The following is a 17608-nucleotide window of genomic DNA, read 5'->3' on the forward strand; positions in this document are numbered from 1 at the left end:
GATACAGACCTAAATGTTGAACTTATATCAGCACTTAAAATTCCAATTCTGCAGCTGATGTCCAGAGCTCAGTTCAAATGGTCTCAGTGCAACAACGGGCATCAATAGGAACTAGGGATGGGCATTTCCATTTATTTTTATAATGAAATACAGGTCATTTACTAATATGACTACACTATTATACTTTACATCAACGTGCCAAAATTGAAGCAATAACTAAAACAATTGTGGTACTATTTGACAATGCTTCAGTAAGTTTTATTAACAGGGAGCACGCATCAGTCCTTTGGATGAGATGTAAAATCAAGGTCCTGTTGTTAAGTGACTCTGCAGCAGCAGTTGTTGATGCATTGTTTACTCCCAAGTCGCTTTGGATAATCGTGAATGCCAAATGACTAAATAATAATAATAAATACAGCACCACCACAACGTATACATCATTTCCAAACAGCAATTAAAAAGCAAACTGACCAATCTGTCAACCGAATCTGTGGAAGGTGAATCTACAGTGGCTTGCGAAAGTATTGACCCCCCCTTGGCCATTTTGTTGCCTTACAACCCGGAATTAAAATAGATTTTTTGGGGGTTTGTATCATTTGATTTACACAACATGCCTACCACTTTGAAGATGCAAAATATTTTTTATTGTGAAACAAACAAGAAATAAGACAAAAAAATAAATAAAAAAAAACAGAAAACTTGAGCGTGCATAACTATTCACCCCACCAAAGTCAATACTTTGTAGAGCCACCTTTTGCAGCAATTACAGCTGCAAGTCTCTTGGGGTATGTATCTATAAGCTTGGCACATCTAGCCACTGGGATTTGTGCCCATTCTTCAAAGCAAAACTGCTCCAGCTCCTTCAAATTGGATGGGTTCCGCTGGTGTACAGCAATGTTTAAGTCATACCACAGATTCTCAATTGGATTGAGGTCTGGGCTTTGACTAGGCCATTCCAAGACATTTGAATGTTTCCCCTTAAACCACTCGAGTGTTGCTTCAGCAGTATGCTTAGGGTCATTGTCCTGCTGGAAAGTGAACCTCCGTCCCAGTCTCAAATCTCTGGAAGACTGAAACAGGTTTCCCTCAAGAATTTCCCTGTATTTAGCGCCATCCATCATTCCTTCAATTCTGACCAGTTTCCCAGTCCCTGACGATGGTGTTCTCGGGATGATGAGAGGTGCTGGGTTAGCGCCAGACATAGCGTTTTCCTTGATGGCCAAAAAGCTCAATTTTAGTCTCATCTGACCAGAGTTCCTTCTTCCATATGTTTGGGGAGTCTCCCACATGCCTTCTGGCGAACACCAAATGTGTTTGCTTATTTTTTTCTTTAAGCAATGGCTTTTTTCAGGCCACTCTTCTGTAAAGCCCAGCTCTGTGGAGTGTAAGGCTTAAAGTGGTCCTATGGACAGATACTCCAATCTCCGCTATGGAGCTTTGCAGCTCCTTCAGGGTTATCTTTGGTCTCTTTGTTGTCTCTCTGATTAATGCCCTCCTTGCCTGGTCCGTGAGTTTTGGTGGGCGGTCCTCTCTTGCCAGGTTTGTTGTGGTGCCATACTCTTTCCATTTTTTAATAATGGCTTTAATGGTGCTCCATGGGATGTTCAAAGTTTCGGATATTTTTTTTTATAACCCAACCCTTGATCTGTACTCCACCACTTTGTCCCTGACCTATTTGGAGAGCTCCTTGGTCTTCATGGTGCCGCTTGCTTGGTGGTGCCCCTTGCAGACTCTGGGGCCTTTCAGAACAGGTGTATATATACTGAGATCATGTGACAGATCATGTGACACTTAGATTGCACACAGGTGGACTTTATTTAACTAATTATGTGACTTCTGAAGGTAATTGGTTGCACCAGATCTTATTTAGAGGCTTAATAGCAAAGGGGGTGAATACATATGCATGCACCACTTTTCCATTATTTATTTTTTAGAATTTTTTGAAACAAGTTATTTTTTTCATTCCACTTCACCAATTTGGACTATTCTGTGTATGTCCATTACATGAAATCCAAATAAAAATCCATTTTAATTCCAGGTTGCAAAGCAACAAAATAGGAAAAATGCCAAAGGGGGTCAATACTTTCGCAAGCCACTGTATATAATCAATAAAATACTCTGTGGTGGAGAGAGTCAGAATATTGCCATAGCAAGGCGATCAATAAGGAATACAATATTATTGTTTATTTGCATTAGTGCAGTATCGGTAAAGTTTTTTAAAAATATTTTTGGACATTGTTTTAAAATTTTTGTTGACTTGGAAAGGGAGAGCACAAGAGACTGAGAAAGGAAGGTTTACACAAAAGGACTCTAAAAACTGTACCAGTCCAGCACTAGTGGGAGGAGACTGAACGCAGTCTGACAGCAGCAGCTTCCCGAGCTGTAGCATTAATGCAAGACTAAATGGCTGCAAAAGACATTGGACTTTTTTTCTGGTGGAATACAAGGAAAGGGAAGTTTTTATTCAGAGACCAAGTTTTTGTACAGTAATTCAAAGTAACATTACAGTGAAAATATAAGGCTGTAGTTAACGCATAAGCAAGCATTAAAGTATGTACAGTATTTATTGAAACTACTCACCACTTCAAGCTAATGTTACATTTTACTCACTTAGTGTCTAAATTAGAGAGCAAAATTACTCCGACCCAAAACTTTCTGGAGCATACAACTATTTTTTTTTACATAAGTAAATGAATGAATAAATAAATAAATAAATAAATCATTTAAAAAGGATTTCTAACAATGTATGTTTTTTTGCTAACATTTCTTAACACACTGCTACCCCGTTAAAATGTAAACTGTTTTAGTGCGGAACTGGTTATAACACAGTAAGGTCGTGGCTACTATTTCCCCCATAATGCAATTTGACTCATGAACATTCCAGATACTTTAAGGCCTCGTACACAAACACTGCAGTTAGCTTGACAACCGTTAACAAACTACACTTGCTACAGCTGTTTGTTGTACAAACACACCTTTCATTATTGAAGCGAGTGCACTCCCTGTTTAAACAAACCACTGGACTGGGACATGGGAATGACATGGGAATGTCACATGTCATTCATTAGGCTTGTGTGGCAGCATCATGGAGGCTGTGTTTTTGTTTATGCTTTTTGAAAAGTACAGTACATAATTGACTGAAGTGCGAAGCGAGGTAGGCATCCCAGAGCAATGACGTGAAGACACCCCCGAGCAATGATGTACGGGTAGTCAGGACAAGCTGGGGTGCGGGTTTTGGCCCTCTTCTCAGCCACTGCGGCTGGGCGGTTCTTCCCCGTGCATCCCTCAGCAGCCTATCCAAGGGCTGCTAAGGACCACCAGCATCTGGTCCTGATCCTTCTGGTGAAGGGAGAGGCAGCTTCTGCTCTTCTCCCCCTGATGGTAATGGAGGCAGAGTCAGCTCCAGCTCATGATGGTGGGGGAAGTGATACCCACAGGCATTCACCCTCCACTGGTGGACAAGGACCCAGCAGGCATTCACCCTCTGCTGGTGGAGGTGGCGGTGGAGGCAGAGGCAGCTCCTGCTGCTCTGCTCCCGACGGTGGAGGTGGCAGAGGCAGAGGCAGCTCCTGCTGCTCTGATCCTGGCAGTGGCTGAGGCAGAGGCAGTGTGTAGTCTCCTGGCGACAGAGGTGGGAGCGCCGTGTAGTCTCCTGGCGATGGAAGGGGGAGAGGCATGTAGTCTCCCCCTGTTGCGGGTGCGGCTCTCCCTCACTTGCAGGGGACGGGTACGGCTGTCCCTCACTTGCAGGGTTTCTCCCACCAACGCTGGACACTTGGGAGCCGACGGCAGGAGGGGACCCTGGAGAGGCAATGGCAGGTACTCTTCCTACAGCGGTGGAGGTGAAACCAGCAGGCATTCTCCCTCTGCTGGTGGAGGTGGGAACAGCAGGCATTCTTCCTCTGCTGGTGTAGACTTGGGCTGTGGACGCTCTGCCTTCCCCTTCTGGAGCTGTGGACGCACCAACTCCCCCTTTGTGGGCTGTAGACGCCTGTGCTCCCCCCTTCTGGGAACTGGGTGCTCAGGCTCCTACCATTCAGGCGCAGGACGTTCGAGCTCCTCATCCTCTGGCTCCTGCTCTGGGCAATCCTCGTCCTCATGCCCATAGGCAATGCATAGTGTGCACCACCTTGGCTCCTTCTGCTTCCTCCTTACCTTTTCCCCTCTCTGCCTCCTCCTCCTCCTCACCTTCCTCTCCTGGGCTGGTTCCTCCTCTCCCTCTTGGTAGGGACAGCGCACCACCTGGTGCCCGAACTCCCCACAGGCAAGGCACCAGCCTTGGTCCTCTAGACCACTGAGGAGGTCCTCCAGTTCATGGCAGCCATCTCTCCAGCTCCAGCCTTCCATTTCTTTATTATTTATTTATTTATTTATTTATTTATTTAATTATTTGTTCTCCTCCGCCCCTCAAAAAACAAAACACAACAAACATTTTGAAAAAACAAACAAAAAAAACGCACTTTCCCTGGTCTGACTTGGCGGCTGAGGTTTATCCCGCTTCGGACACCATATGTCATGAGGATAACACACAGGACAGAGACGTGGAGTTTTAGTGAAGCTGAGCACTTGCTGGCTCTCAGCATTTAATAAATGAACAAACAGAAAATAAAGATGCTGAACAAAACAGAACATGGCACTTGAGCCAAAATAAATAGACAAACACAGACACTAACAAACAGGGCACAAGCACAAAACACACAAGCACTGTGCTGGTCCTCCAGCACGACGTAGCAATTGCTTCCTTTTATCTCTGTATCTCTCCAGTTCTTTCACCCTGAACACACAACCCCGAGTGAGTGAAAACATGCTGCTTTTATGCAGCTGTACCGAGACTCGATTGCTAATCAATCATTCAATTAGAGTCTCGGTACAATTCCCCGTGCTCACATATTATTACATTTAACCTGCACGTGAAGTGCTGTGTAATCCTCGTACCTAAATAAAAATTACACTTTATAACACTCATGCTCATAACTCATATTTATATTGCGTGTATTTTATACATAAACACCAACATTAACACACTACATACAATATAATACACTAATAAACACAAAGGGGCGGGACAATCCGCCACAGTACTTAAACCGTATTAAGAGCAAAAGGTGAATTTAGGCTGTGTGTGCATGAGGCCCAAGTGATCCTGTTGATGTTATCGTAAATTATGCTAGGATTTGTAATAGAAACAAACCAAAAAAAAAACCTACAACACTGATTTTGTTTTATTGTTGTTTTTACATTACCGTATTTAAACACATTTAAAGTAGAAACTGGGACATGTACTACTTAAAGCTCCCATGCTCACACTATTTTTTTTTCTAAAAGTAAAAACAAACTGTCCGTTAATATTATAAAACAATACAAGCATGTATAAACGTCCTTGGAGTCTGTGTTATTTATTTACAGTTTACAACATCATAAAAAACTATACAATTTACATAAGAGTAGTGTAAACTTTAAACTGCTTTCTAACATACTGAATATAGTGTAACAACCCAGGATTTCTAGTGTTGCAGGATTGGTCTACGGACCTTCCTGTTTGTGTGTGTGTTAGCAGGGAAGCAGTAAGCTTGCCACAGCCAATTGGTGGGGGACGTCTGGGGAGGCGGGGACATGAACGCATACAGGGGGGTGCCCACATCAGCGGGGGTAGAGCCGAGTGAGACAAGCTGCTGCTGTGACAGTTTGTTGTTTTTCGTGTGGCTCAGGCTAACAGGGGCCTGGAATAATCGTCCCAACAAACCGTGAATTCGAGTACCTGTAAATTGTGTGTCTCCTTCCTTCATTTTCCACCATACGCTACCATACTAATATTCTGGATCATTTTGGGAACAAAAATACCAATATTCATTATGTATTCACAAATAACGCGATCTCCTAATTAGGGACCCTGACAGCCTCATTATAACAGGGTAGCACTGTATATTTTATTCCCATTACAAAAATAACCACTCCTGCTTTATGTTGCATTTGCAGTCAGACACTGCAAGAACATGACCTTGATTATGCAGAGTGTGCGAGTTGCTTGGAAATGTTGAGTGCTTCAAGCCTTCGAAGCCGAAACACCATGTACAAAAACAACAAAGCAGCAGCTCTGAATTCTATCAATTTGTTTAAGAGAAAGGCAAAATGTTGATAATGAAAACAGGTTACTCTGTTCAGACTCACTGGATGGGGGTCCTGATGTCCACTGCGCAAATAAAAGTCAGTATTCCAGTTTCATATGCTTTGAATTAAAACAAACAATTAAAACAAACATCCTGGAACCTAGAACATGCAGGCTTTCTTCTGCCAAGGACATTACATTTCCCACACGGCAACAAAATCAAATCTAGTGATTAAATTTAGCCAATTGCCATTTTAAAGTGAAAGAGATGGCTGCTTTCCTGAAAAAGGCTCTCTCCTCCTGTTGGAGACAAACAATGACTTGTACCTAGTATAGTCTCCCCACCCTGAAGTAGCCAATATTAAGTGAATGTGTGGGGCAGAATACCGTCAAAATAAACAGGTCATCAGGGATGGAAATAAGACTCCCATTGCATCGCCGTAGCAATTAAGCTTCATTAGCCACAGTGTATATGTAACAAGCTCAGGTGCATACTTATTAAATTCATAGCAAAACCAGGAATGGATCAAACTGCTATGCAAGGGAGTCTTTCTTCCATCTCTGGGTCTTGCTTTAAAAGGATGCATGATCTGGTTTTTGCTCTTCGCCATCTAATGGCTTTCAGTTAAACTCGCACCATCAATTGGGGTTGGAGTCCACAAAACTTATTTCAACATTGAAAAAAAAAGTTTGTCACAAGTTTAAAAAGTTTTCTTCAAATCATCTCACAATGCAGAACCAGCGTTCCCTCTAAGGCTAAAATGCACATTTTTCGCAGTAACTTGCAACAACCTTCGCACTCAGTTTACTAACTTTCAAAAATGATCATAAATATCAACCTTAATCGAGACTCTAGCCTCTCGAGTAAATATATTATTTTGAGACCATTCTTACAAAGCATTAGCCATATTTGTGTCTGTCTTGCTGCTGATTCTCCGATGTCCCTGTGTAAAAATGCACGTCACATAAGTGCAGAGCTCACTCGGGCACCAGCGAATCTACAGGGTGGGCAAAGCAGGCATCTGGCGATTCTACCTCTACAGAGTGCTGCTCATGAACGTTACAGTTTTTAACTTGTCTTCTAATTGAATACTAAAATCTGTGAAGCACAATCTTCCTGCATTATTTAGAAGTATAAATACTCAGGTAAACATAAATAAAAACCACAATACTCGCACTGACTGTTTTTGTTTCATTTCCCTTTTAAAAAAACGACCATTTCAGAAATCATCTCAAGCGTTTTGTAACTGGTAAAAATGTAATCCGCACATTAGTTGAATATACACATTTAAGTGTATAGTAATTGAAGACATACCATGCCCATTATTTTTATTTTAAAGTTTTTCTGTAATTCATGTGATCATGTACGAGTCAATACCATTAAATATAATGCCAGTCGTAATCACGTAGAGAATAAGAAAGCAAATAAGATGGCAACAAATGCAAAGCACTGCATTCTTCTATGCTGAAAAACTAAGAACTAAGATACTGCGCTCAAGGCAGGGCTTTCCCAAAGTAAGTTCGCACATTTAAAACATCAGTTTTCTTAATTGAATTTAGTTTCTGATGAAGAGAAATTAGAATTAATTGCATATTCATTATTGTTTATTTCTTTTCATGCTACCTGTCTTTATGAAGCTATAATTAGCAATTTAAAACCATGGCAGTTAGTTAATTGAATTGTATTTTCTGACAAGGAAGAAATGAGCTCAGAACAATTTTTCTAGCTATACAATGCTTAAAGGAAATTGATCACTTTACTGTGTAAAGGATGTAGTCATTACACTACACACCGTTGGTTTCATAAATTTCATAAATATATATAATATATTCTGAGACACGCCTCTTTAAATCTTGCAAATATCACTGCAGAAGGAAAGAAACGATAGAGAGGATTCATTATGCATTTACATTAAAAGGGGCACTATTTAAATTACAATTGGGTAATACATAGCAGTGAACCTGTTATAGAGCAACAAGTCAGTCAACAAGCCTTTATCAGTGTTTCATATTTTACCCCGGTTATTATTATAATGTCAGCTAAACTTAGTGTGGAGTACTGTACATAGGATTACTCTCATATGACATTGCTGTACTGTACATAGGATTACTCTCACATGACATTGCTGGACAGTTACTAAACCGTTTCATATTTTTTATTGTTATTGTAAATGCCAGCAATAAGCTAAACAGGTCCTTTCAAAACACCTTTAGTGTGTAGACTGAATCACTGTGTTAGTGGAAGACTGTAAATACGATTCTCACAACTGTGCTGGACATTTGGTTTTCTGAACTGTTGTAATACAATTCTTAGGTTTGCCTACTTATTTTAATGCCAGCAATAAGCCAAGTGATGTCTATAAACATTATGGCAGGTCTGAAGTGTCTTCAAATGCTTTACTTGCTATTACTGCAGCAAGAGTCCGAGTGAAAAAAAAAAATGAAAAAAAAGAAGTGGTAATATTTATTAAGATTACTTATTTTAACTACCAACATTATATTTATGTTAAAATGCCATATTTAATTATTAATATGTTGATAAAAAGTGGGAACAAATAGAATTGGCCATTTTTGAAAAACGGAATTTGGTATTCCCAAGAATGGAACAATTAGTAGCCCTAAAGATGGTTACAATTGAAGGCAGTGCAGACGTCAGTGTTTTATGCAGTAGTATAAAGCAATTTTATGCAGGCCACCAGTTAAGCATGCAGTCTATATCTATAATAACAAATGACAGGGCTGCTTAGAATCAGAGGATGACTCAAAATCAGAGGCAGAGCCACAGTAAATGTCTTGTTTAAATTTAAATAAATTGTACAATTGTTGAGATATTTGTGTTGGATTATTGTTTCAAAATTGTATAATGGAAAATCATGGACCGGGAACATATTGGATCAGAGCAGCCTGAAGGACTGAACGCTATACTTAGGGGTCACAGAATCACAGAATTTACATATTTTTCCCCAGGTGGGTTACGAAATAAAATTAGGACTTCTCTGATGTTGCACGGACCTGTTAAACATTAAATAAACCCGAGTAAACTATTTCAGAGCACTATAAAAGCCTAAAAATAGTGGCACTTGCTTCCATTAGTGCTGTCATTTTAAAAGGCAAGCATGCAACGTCTTCCAGTAGTTGCTGCTGACATTCTCCGTCTGGTGTCGACTTGCCCATACATTGAGACTGCAGGCTGCATCCACTGAATTGATTGGAAGTGTAAGGTAAAGCTTTGCCAAGTTATACATCTATTAGAAACAGTCGCAAAACCCAGTTACCCATGGGGAACTGGAAATAAAGGCCATGTATACAGCACATTCGTTATCATGTTTGTCCCACCCAGGAATTTATTTTATTAGTACAAAGTCAAAAAAAAGCAAATGTGCTATTTATGTCTAAAAATTTCTAACTGCGTTTAAAAAGTAAGCAGCATGTTGTTTGAAGGGGGGTGGCGGTGCTAGATCGTACCTGTAGTACTTTTAACTAACCGAAAGGAATACTTTTTTCTGCGCTGACTTTCAAGTTTGTTTTCTGAAACCTTTATGTTTTATGTTCTGTTTTGCAGCCTCTGTAGTAGCCTTTTGTTTAACGTGTGATTCTGAAGCTAAATATTTTCTCCAAAGTCACATTACAAGAAGTGAAAAATAATTTACCTTAGTGTGCATGTAAAATTTCTTTGGAAAATTTCTTGACACAATCCTCAGACAAAATATACTTTGTGTTTTTTGCTTTGTTGTCCATTTTTGGTATTTTACCTCAAATGCTGAAAACTAGATTTTAGTAACCTAAATCAAAATAACAACACTGACTTTGTCCCACCACCTCCTGTACAGGTCACAGAAAAACCAGTACAGACGCACTGATAGGCCAATCAACATGTTGTTGTCATGTGAACAGTAAAAACAAGAAAGTTAACCGCTTCGGAGTATTTATTTATTTTTTTTTGTCAAAGTGCAATGCACACAAGAAGTTGAAGGCTTTTTATTCCTATCTACAGAATTAAGATAGTTTGTGTCGCTTACGCCATGGAGTATTATCATTTAAATTAGGTTTATTTGTTTTCTCCCTGCATTATTCTTGTATGCATTGGGCTCTAAAGAAGTGAATTTTCGCAAAATCACCTAACTGTACTGAGTCGCGCCCCTTTCACGTGACCCCTGTGTATGGTTGCATGTTTTGCCAAAATCCATTTTATGCTTTCTTGCTGAATGCTTCCCAAGCATAAGCAACTGTCTGACGGATTTGAATTACTGTACCTACATATAGAGAAAAATAAACCTGGTCATTTAAATCTCCCTACTACTAGCCGACCGTATCAAATTTGTTCAAAAAAAATGAGTTTGACATTGATTACGTTGAAATGCAAGAAATCTAACGAGTGCAGGACTTCACTTCCCACTTTCCTAGAGCTTAGTGTTCTGGCACGGAAAGAAGAGCACACACAGTTTGCAATATTTAATAATTTAGCATGTTAGTTATTTCAGGGAACTCTGTAAAAAAAATATAGCAAGTACTTTAAGTGAGACCAAAAAATTAATTATGAATTAATATAAGAGCAGGAATTGTTGTAGAATGGTTGGCTCATTGATTTTTAAGGGATTTTAATTTGTGGATTCTATTGCTAGAGTATGCTTTTTTGTTTTACATTCTTTTAGACAGAAAATATGTTCTGTTTGTGGGTTTTAGTGTTTGTTTCTTTTTGGCCAAATAATTTTCAAAACATTAATAAAATGAAGAAAGAAACAAAAATAGGTGTACCGGAACATTAAGGTTTTGTACTTCACTGGGACCTTAAGTTTTTTTTTAGTTGAGAGTCCTGCATGTTCAATAGAAACATGTTTTGGAGAGCCCTGTGCATGTTATGATAGCAATCCAGTGTAGTCTAAGCTTGGTCCCCATGTGTTCATGTTCAAGGAATGCCTCATTTCCAAGCTCCTTTATCATGATCAGAAAGGGAACAGTATTCCCAATTGTGACCCTGTTGCACATGGAGTAGTGCACTGCACAGGCTTCAGCATAACTTTAAAAGAAACCAACAACAAAACCAAAAGCTTTCTTTCTGCTGGTTCTGATGCTTGGGCAGTGAGCAGAAAAGACCTCACACACTAGTAAAACATGGAAAGAAAACACTTTACCCCCAATGACTGAAACACTCCAGCTGCATATGTTACCTGTTATAAAGGAAATATAAAAAAGTGACCATATTTTACAACTTACTTGCAGACAAGACGCACGTGTACTAAAAACCATTAAGGAGACCAGCAGTATTGGTCGACACTGGTATTGAAAATAATGAGCAACAATCATATGACACTTCATAAATGATCACAGCATTGTAGTTGAAGTATGTAATACTAAAGTACTGAGCAAGGAATTCAAAATCAAACCACGATGCCCGCCTACCTCAATAGTCAGTCAGTAAGTCTGTGTAAAACTAGGGCCAATCCCATGCTACTGTGCAGTATGTGGATTTTACACGAGTGGTCACAGGCTGCTCACTAGGAAGAACTGCGGGCAACACCAAGCAGCATAGACAAAGAATTCCGAGGAGGACCGACGTGTCGCACAGCAAGACCAAGTAAAAAGGGAGAGGTCTTCGACTGAGAACCTGGGTGAAATATCTTAACTATACACAACAAAGAACACCACACGTGGTATATTAATTTAGATCCACTTCTTGTCATAACACTCCTCTGGTAAAATAAGCTAGAAAGAAAAAAAAAAAACTTCCAAACAAAAAACCAAAAGTCCGTATGCAAGCACTTGGGTTTGCAGCTACTCTACAAGCCAGGGTTGCCTGAATTGTTTCACTCCGCGTCAACAAAGTTTTTAGCTAGGCAACAACGTTTAAAACGACCTTTTATGCTGAAACAATAAACGTCGCAAAATGTATACAGTGCAATCAGGCATTTTCCTAACGTGCCATGATCTGTTTTTCAAAGATCATCACTTCTATGTATCCACACACAGTAAAAACAAACAATACAAATTAAATAAAATAATAAAAAGGTAAATATGGCGCTTAACCCCAAAAACTACATTACGCTCATATTAATGCTATAATATTTAGCATTTTTGTTATAAACAAGGGTTTTCAAACAACATAAAAACAAACTGACTGTAATAACCAAAGCTTGCCTTAATGATGACTTCAGTTGTAAGGAAACAGGATGAACCGAGTCCTACCCAAACATCTACTGCAAAGTTAGAGTGTTTATGTTGCCAAAATTCTCTTAGCGTAATCCAATTTTAAATAACCAGCAAAGTACTAACTGCTTACCTAAAAGCTTCCTGACCTCCTCTTCGCTCATGTACACGTTGACGCTGGGGTGGTTGTTGTTATTGCTGTTGATACTGGGAGCGCTGGGGTTGGCGAGGCAAGCGGCTGCCTCCAGCAGGAGCAGGAACACGAACCCCCCTCCCCGCCAGGGAAACAGACCCGAGTCCGGCCGAGCTGGGGACCCTGACCCGCCGCAGCGAAGCGACTCACCCAGCAACATCTCCCGCGGTCGGGGAATGTACTTCTTTGATCGACTACTGCTTTTGTTTGAATTTGAGTTGGATTCTCAGACTCCTCTGGGGCAAAAGTTTGGTTCCAGATACATACTGGTTATTGGATTTACAGCTCTCGACCCTCTATTTCGCTCCCTCCGTCCCTCCCTCCTTCCTTCTCCGTTACCGTCCCGGCTTTCTGCTAACCAGCCCCCACTCAATACGCGGGGTGGAATGTTTTTTTCAGATAAAAAAAAAAAAAACCGCAGTCGTAGTTTTCCCCAAAATGTTTCCTCTATTATCTGTTTTTCCAGCAGTTGTTTGGGGTTATGTAGGCGTTATAAATCAGTTTGCAGCGAGCACGCAGGATTGCTCTTCAACCCTTTTCGTCTTTTTTTCCTCCAATCTCAGCTTTCATTGCAAGAAAGAAAAAAAAAAACTTCGACGCGCACGCTTGAACGAGAGAACGACGAGCGCGTGCACGCGAGTGTTTTTTTTTTCTATGCGCGTCCACGACGTGACTTTAAAACGAGGACTGTGTGAAAAGAAAGAAGGGATGAATGATAAATGTATGTAAATGAATAGTTGTGCTGCACGCTTTAGTAAAAGTTTCGGATTTTAGCAATTGTTCAGTCTGATTTGGAGCTGCATAATAATCGTGGCAATCCAATACCTGTTGAACTGCAATGTACAGCTGTAGTCAAAAGTTTACATACCCCAATGGAAATGTATAATTTCTAGAAATTTCTCGAAAACAAAGAATTTTAGGAAAAATCTTTTGCAGCAAAAGTTTTGCTTTTGCGGATGAGGAAAAACAATACAAGAAATAGGTGCCTGTAATTATTGATTTCAGCAATTTCAAAAGTATTTATACCCCTTGATGCTATGATAGTATTGTCTACAATGTGCTACAAATTTCAATATGATGATGCAGAACCTAATTCTAGAAAATGCTGGATTGTAGATGAACATTCCTAGAGAGTATAAAACGGTTTGTTTACCAAGAACAAGTAGAATAATTGTTAGGAAGGTTAATAACATTCCAAGATTGACTGCCAAAGATATTCAGAGTGAAGTAGCTGCAAGTGGGACTGGGGTTTCCATTTCAACCATAGGTCGAGGATTGCATGGTGAGGGTCTCAATGGTCGCAGGCCAAGGAAAAAGACACCCTTAAGAACACAAGGACAATCGCTTGAAGTTTGCAAAACAACATTTGAATGATGGATATGAGTTCTGGTCAAAGGTTTTGTGGATTGATGAAACAAAAATCGAGCTTTTTGGTCACATTGATGGTCGTTACCTTTGGAGAAAGTCTGGTGAGGAGTACAAAGAAAAGAGCGCCATACCTACTGTCAAGCATGGAGGTGGTAATATCCTTCTATGGGACTGTTTTTCCTCTAATGGCACAGCAAATTTAGTTCCAATACATGGTAAAATGAAGTCCATAGCATACCAAAAGATATTGGCCAATCATCTGAAATCCTCTGCTACAAAACTTGATTTAAAGCACAACTGGATGTTCCAACACAACGATCCAAAACAAATCAAAATCTACTCCAGAATGGTTAAGGATGAATAAAATCAAGGTTCTGGAATGGCCTAGTCAAAGTCCCGATCTAACTCTGATTGAGAATCTTTGGTATGAGTGGAAGAAGGCTGTGCACAAGTCCTCGTCAGGGTATGAATGCTTCAGAATAAGCATTTTTGGAGTTTTCCAAAAAATTGTTGAAATAAATAATTGTAGACATTTTTTTTTCTCATCCAAAAAAGCTAAAATTTTGCTACAAAAGATTTTCCCTATAATTCTTTGTTTTCGAGAAATTTCTTGAAATTACAAATTTCCATTGGGTCATGTAAACTTTTGACTACAACTGTATATATTGTATGTATGATTGGATAAGAACATAATAACATGGAAAAGTTACAATCCAGGGAAGGCCATTCTTCCCATTGATGCTTGTCTGGTTATTTGAAGGTTTCAAATGAATCAACAACAACTGTAGGAAAACATGCCTCCTATCCTCTGTGCTGAATCTGCCTCGCGAAACTTCCAAATGTGTCCTCTGGTCCTGGTCTTTGTTCTGAGTTTGAAACATTGGCTGGGTTGACGTGGTTAACCCTTTTTTAGGATTTTTAAAAAATCCACCAAGTTTCCCCTAGCCCTGCTGTCTAAATAGAATAACATACCCATCCTATTTTCATAGCTCAAACCCAAAGCCCTGGGATTAATCTAGCTGCTCCCCTCTGGACTCTCTCCAAAGCCCTGGGATTAATCCAGCTGCTCCCCTCTGGACTACCTCCAACGCCCTGGGATTAATCTAGCTGCTCTCCTCTGGACCCTCTCCAAAACCCTGGGATTAATCTAGCTACTCTCCTCTGGACCCTCTGAAACCTGGGATTAATCTAGCTTCTCTCCTCTGGACCCTCCGAAACCCTGGGATTAATCTAACTGCTCTCCTCTGGACTCTCTCCAAACTTGGGATTAATCTAGCTGCTCTCCTCTGGACCCTCTGAAACCAGGGATTAATCTAGCTGCTCTCCTCTGGACTCTCTCCAAACCTGGGATTAATCTAGCTGCTCTCCTCTGGACTGTTATAGCCCTGGGATTAATCTAGTTTCTCTCCTCTTGACTCTCTCCAGCCTAGGATTAATCTAGTTGCTCCCCTCTAGACTCTAAATTTAGGATTAATCTAGCTGCTCTCCTCTGGGATCTCTCCAAACCTGGGATTAATCTAGCTGCTCCTGTCTGGGTTCTCCAAGACTAATCTAGCTGCTCGCCTCTGGATTCTCTCCAAAGCCACAATGTTCTTTTTATAGTGTGGAGACCAAAGATAAGTAATAAAGCGTGGTTTCACCAGTGCATTATACAGCCTCATTTTAAAGGTTACTTAAGGACCTTTTTATTGTATTGTTACAAGTTCCCATGTGTTACTACAACTGTTTACTTAAATTGTGTGTATTGTTTAATTTATTTGTACTTTTTACATTTTGATCACTTTTTTAAACTTTTAAATTGCATTCCCTGCCTCAAGATGGCTTCCCATGTACCTGCATGGACAGGGCCAGCGCTAGGATTAACTGGGCCCTGGTGCAAAAGTGTGAAATAGCCGCACTATACTTCCATCTGCTGTTGTCTGCCCACATTTAAACCATTTACTGTACTCTTTTTTTTTGTTTTTTTTAGCATTTTCTACTTCTTTCTGGGAAACTTCTAGCTGTCTTTTCTGCTGTTTTCACGATAAACAACCCGACTTGTGTTTTGATGGCATATTCGATATATCGTACGTTATTGTATGAAAATTGGGGTGTGATATAGGAGTTTGCACAGATAATTAAAGTTGAAAGTATTTATGATTTTATATCTTGTTAGTAGACTGTTTGTTATAATCTTTATAAACAGCAGCTGTGAAAGAAATGCAATGGGTCAGTGTGAGGTGTACTATATTAGTATGGAAGACGTGCACTTCACAAAATCACATCACATAGTACTGTTCACATTGCATTTCCCATTCAACTTTTCCTATGGGGCTCTCCATGCAGTCCAGTGACACGCACTCCACTCAACTGGGTGTAAGTGCAAGCAGCAGCTCCCACTCCAGCTGCACTCCTGTTAATGTGAGTGGAAGGATGAAAGACCCCCTCATGCCTTCAAGATGAACTGTGATTTGTTACTGTCATGCATATATTATGGCAGTTTTACCCATTACTCACACGTTTGTGTTTTCATTATAGCGGCAGTGTCCTGTAATTATGTTCAATTTTACACTAAAATTTCTATTTAAGGTGTTTTGCATGTTGTGCACTCCTGTTCGATCAGAAAGCAGTCCTTGTTGACAGTTCACTTAGACTAGATCTTCACAGGTATTCTTTTGCTCCACTAAGGCTGCTGCTCCTGCTGGACACTGAATACCACTGGATGACAGACATCTTTCTTTCACTGAAACTAGTGGCAATACAGGTGCAGAATGAAAAAACAAGTTTTCAATTCATGTATTCATAATAAATAATGCAACGGCACTGGCTCCAGTCAGCACTTGGGAACAGCAAACAGTGCAGTGCTGCAGAGTCAGGACTCTATCTTGGGCCCAGTCCCTGGTCTCTACTGCTCCTCCAGGCTCCTCTCTGAATCTGGGGGGCTGCTGTGCACACACAGACTCAAAGGCATCTGCTACCCACCATGCTCCTGACATCCTGCACACTCCTCTGTCTTACACAAGCTATACATTATTTATAAACTACATTCAGGGCTATACAAAAAGATCAGTGCTCGACTGCAGAGGCCAATATGAAATTTTGTACAGATAATGTAAACCTGGGGTTGCTCTATATTTACAGATGATTGTCGATTTCTTATTGTCACCTTTGTTTTCCTGTTGAAATTTCAGTTTCCAAAGGTTTTATGCGACAATAAAACCATTTGGATTGTTTACCCCCTGCTTTCTGCAATTTGAATTTGTTTGCCTGCAGCAACGACAGTAATTTAAATTTCTAACACAGCATATCCAAACTGGACTCTAGATTTCCTCACCATCTCTGTTGTACCAATTTTGTTCACAGAACAGCCACAGGCAAGTATCTGAGCCAATGACAAACCTTGTTGTCCTTGTCAGAGCCAATCAGAGATATTGGAGGAGAGTGGAGAGATCCAGTCCACACTTCTTCCACATGTCCTCTGTGCAGGAGTGCAATATCTTTCTTTCGGAAGCAGAGGGAAGCCTACATTTGCTTCAAAGTGAAATTAATTTGCTTGTATTTTGTGAAAAAGCCTGAACTCTATGTTTCTGCTTGCCTCTTCTGGGAGGGGATACAATGACCATCCCTCAACGAGTATAATCATTCCTTCAGGGAAGTTTATCTGCAGTGAGGTCTCCATGGTTACTAGGGAGAGGCTGCACATTTGAGACTGTTTGTCATAAAGCATCATTAATTTGACCAGCTTGGATATGAAAGCACCTGCCAAATGAGCTTCTACTATTAGTCCATTGCTGTCCCACCCTGACTGAACATGACTT

At 40.3% G+C, this 17608-nt stretch overlaps 1 protein-coding gene across 3 annotated transcripts in view; it reads right to left on the bottom strand.

The window, feature by feature from the left end:
* Positions 1-13030, bottom strand: part of ryk (receptor like tyrosine kinase) — a 127218-nt gene extending 114188 nt beyond the window's left edge. Inside the window, exon 1 of one of the 3 annotated variants that reach the window (XM_041264075.1) lies at positions 12384-13030. In XM_041264075.1, coding sequence (XP_041120009.1) covers positions 12384-12603 — 220 coding nt within the window. In that variant the 5' untranslated portion in view covers positions 12604-13030. The remainder of the gene's footprint in view (positions 1-12383) is intronic. The other 2 variants (XM_041264073.1, XM_041264074.1) reach the window with 2 other exon arrangements.
* Positions 13031-17608: the final 4578 nt, after the last annotated feature.

Source organism: Polyodon spathula, chromosome 11 (assembly GCF_017654505.1).
Source record: "Polyodon spathula isolate WHYD16114869_AA chromosome 11, ASM1765450v1, whole genome shotgun sequence".
In the NCBI taxonomy this organism is placed as follows: Eukaryota; Metazoa; Chordata; class Actinopteri; order Acipenseriformes; family Polyodontidae; genus Polyodon; species Polyodon spathula.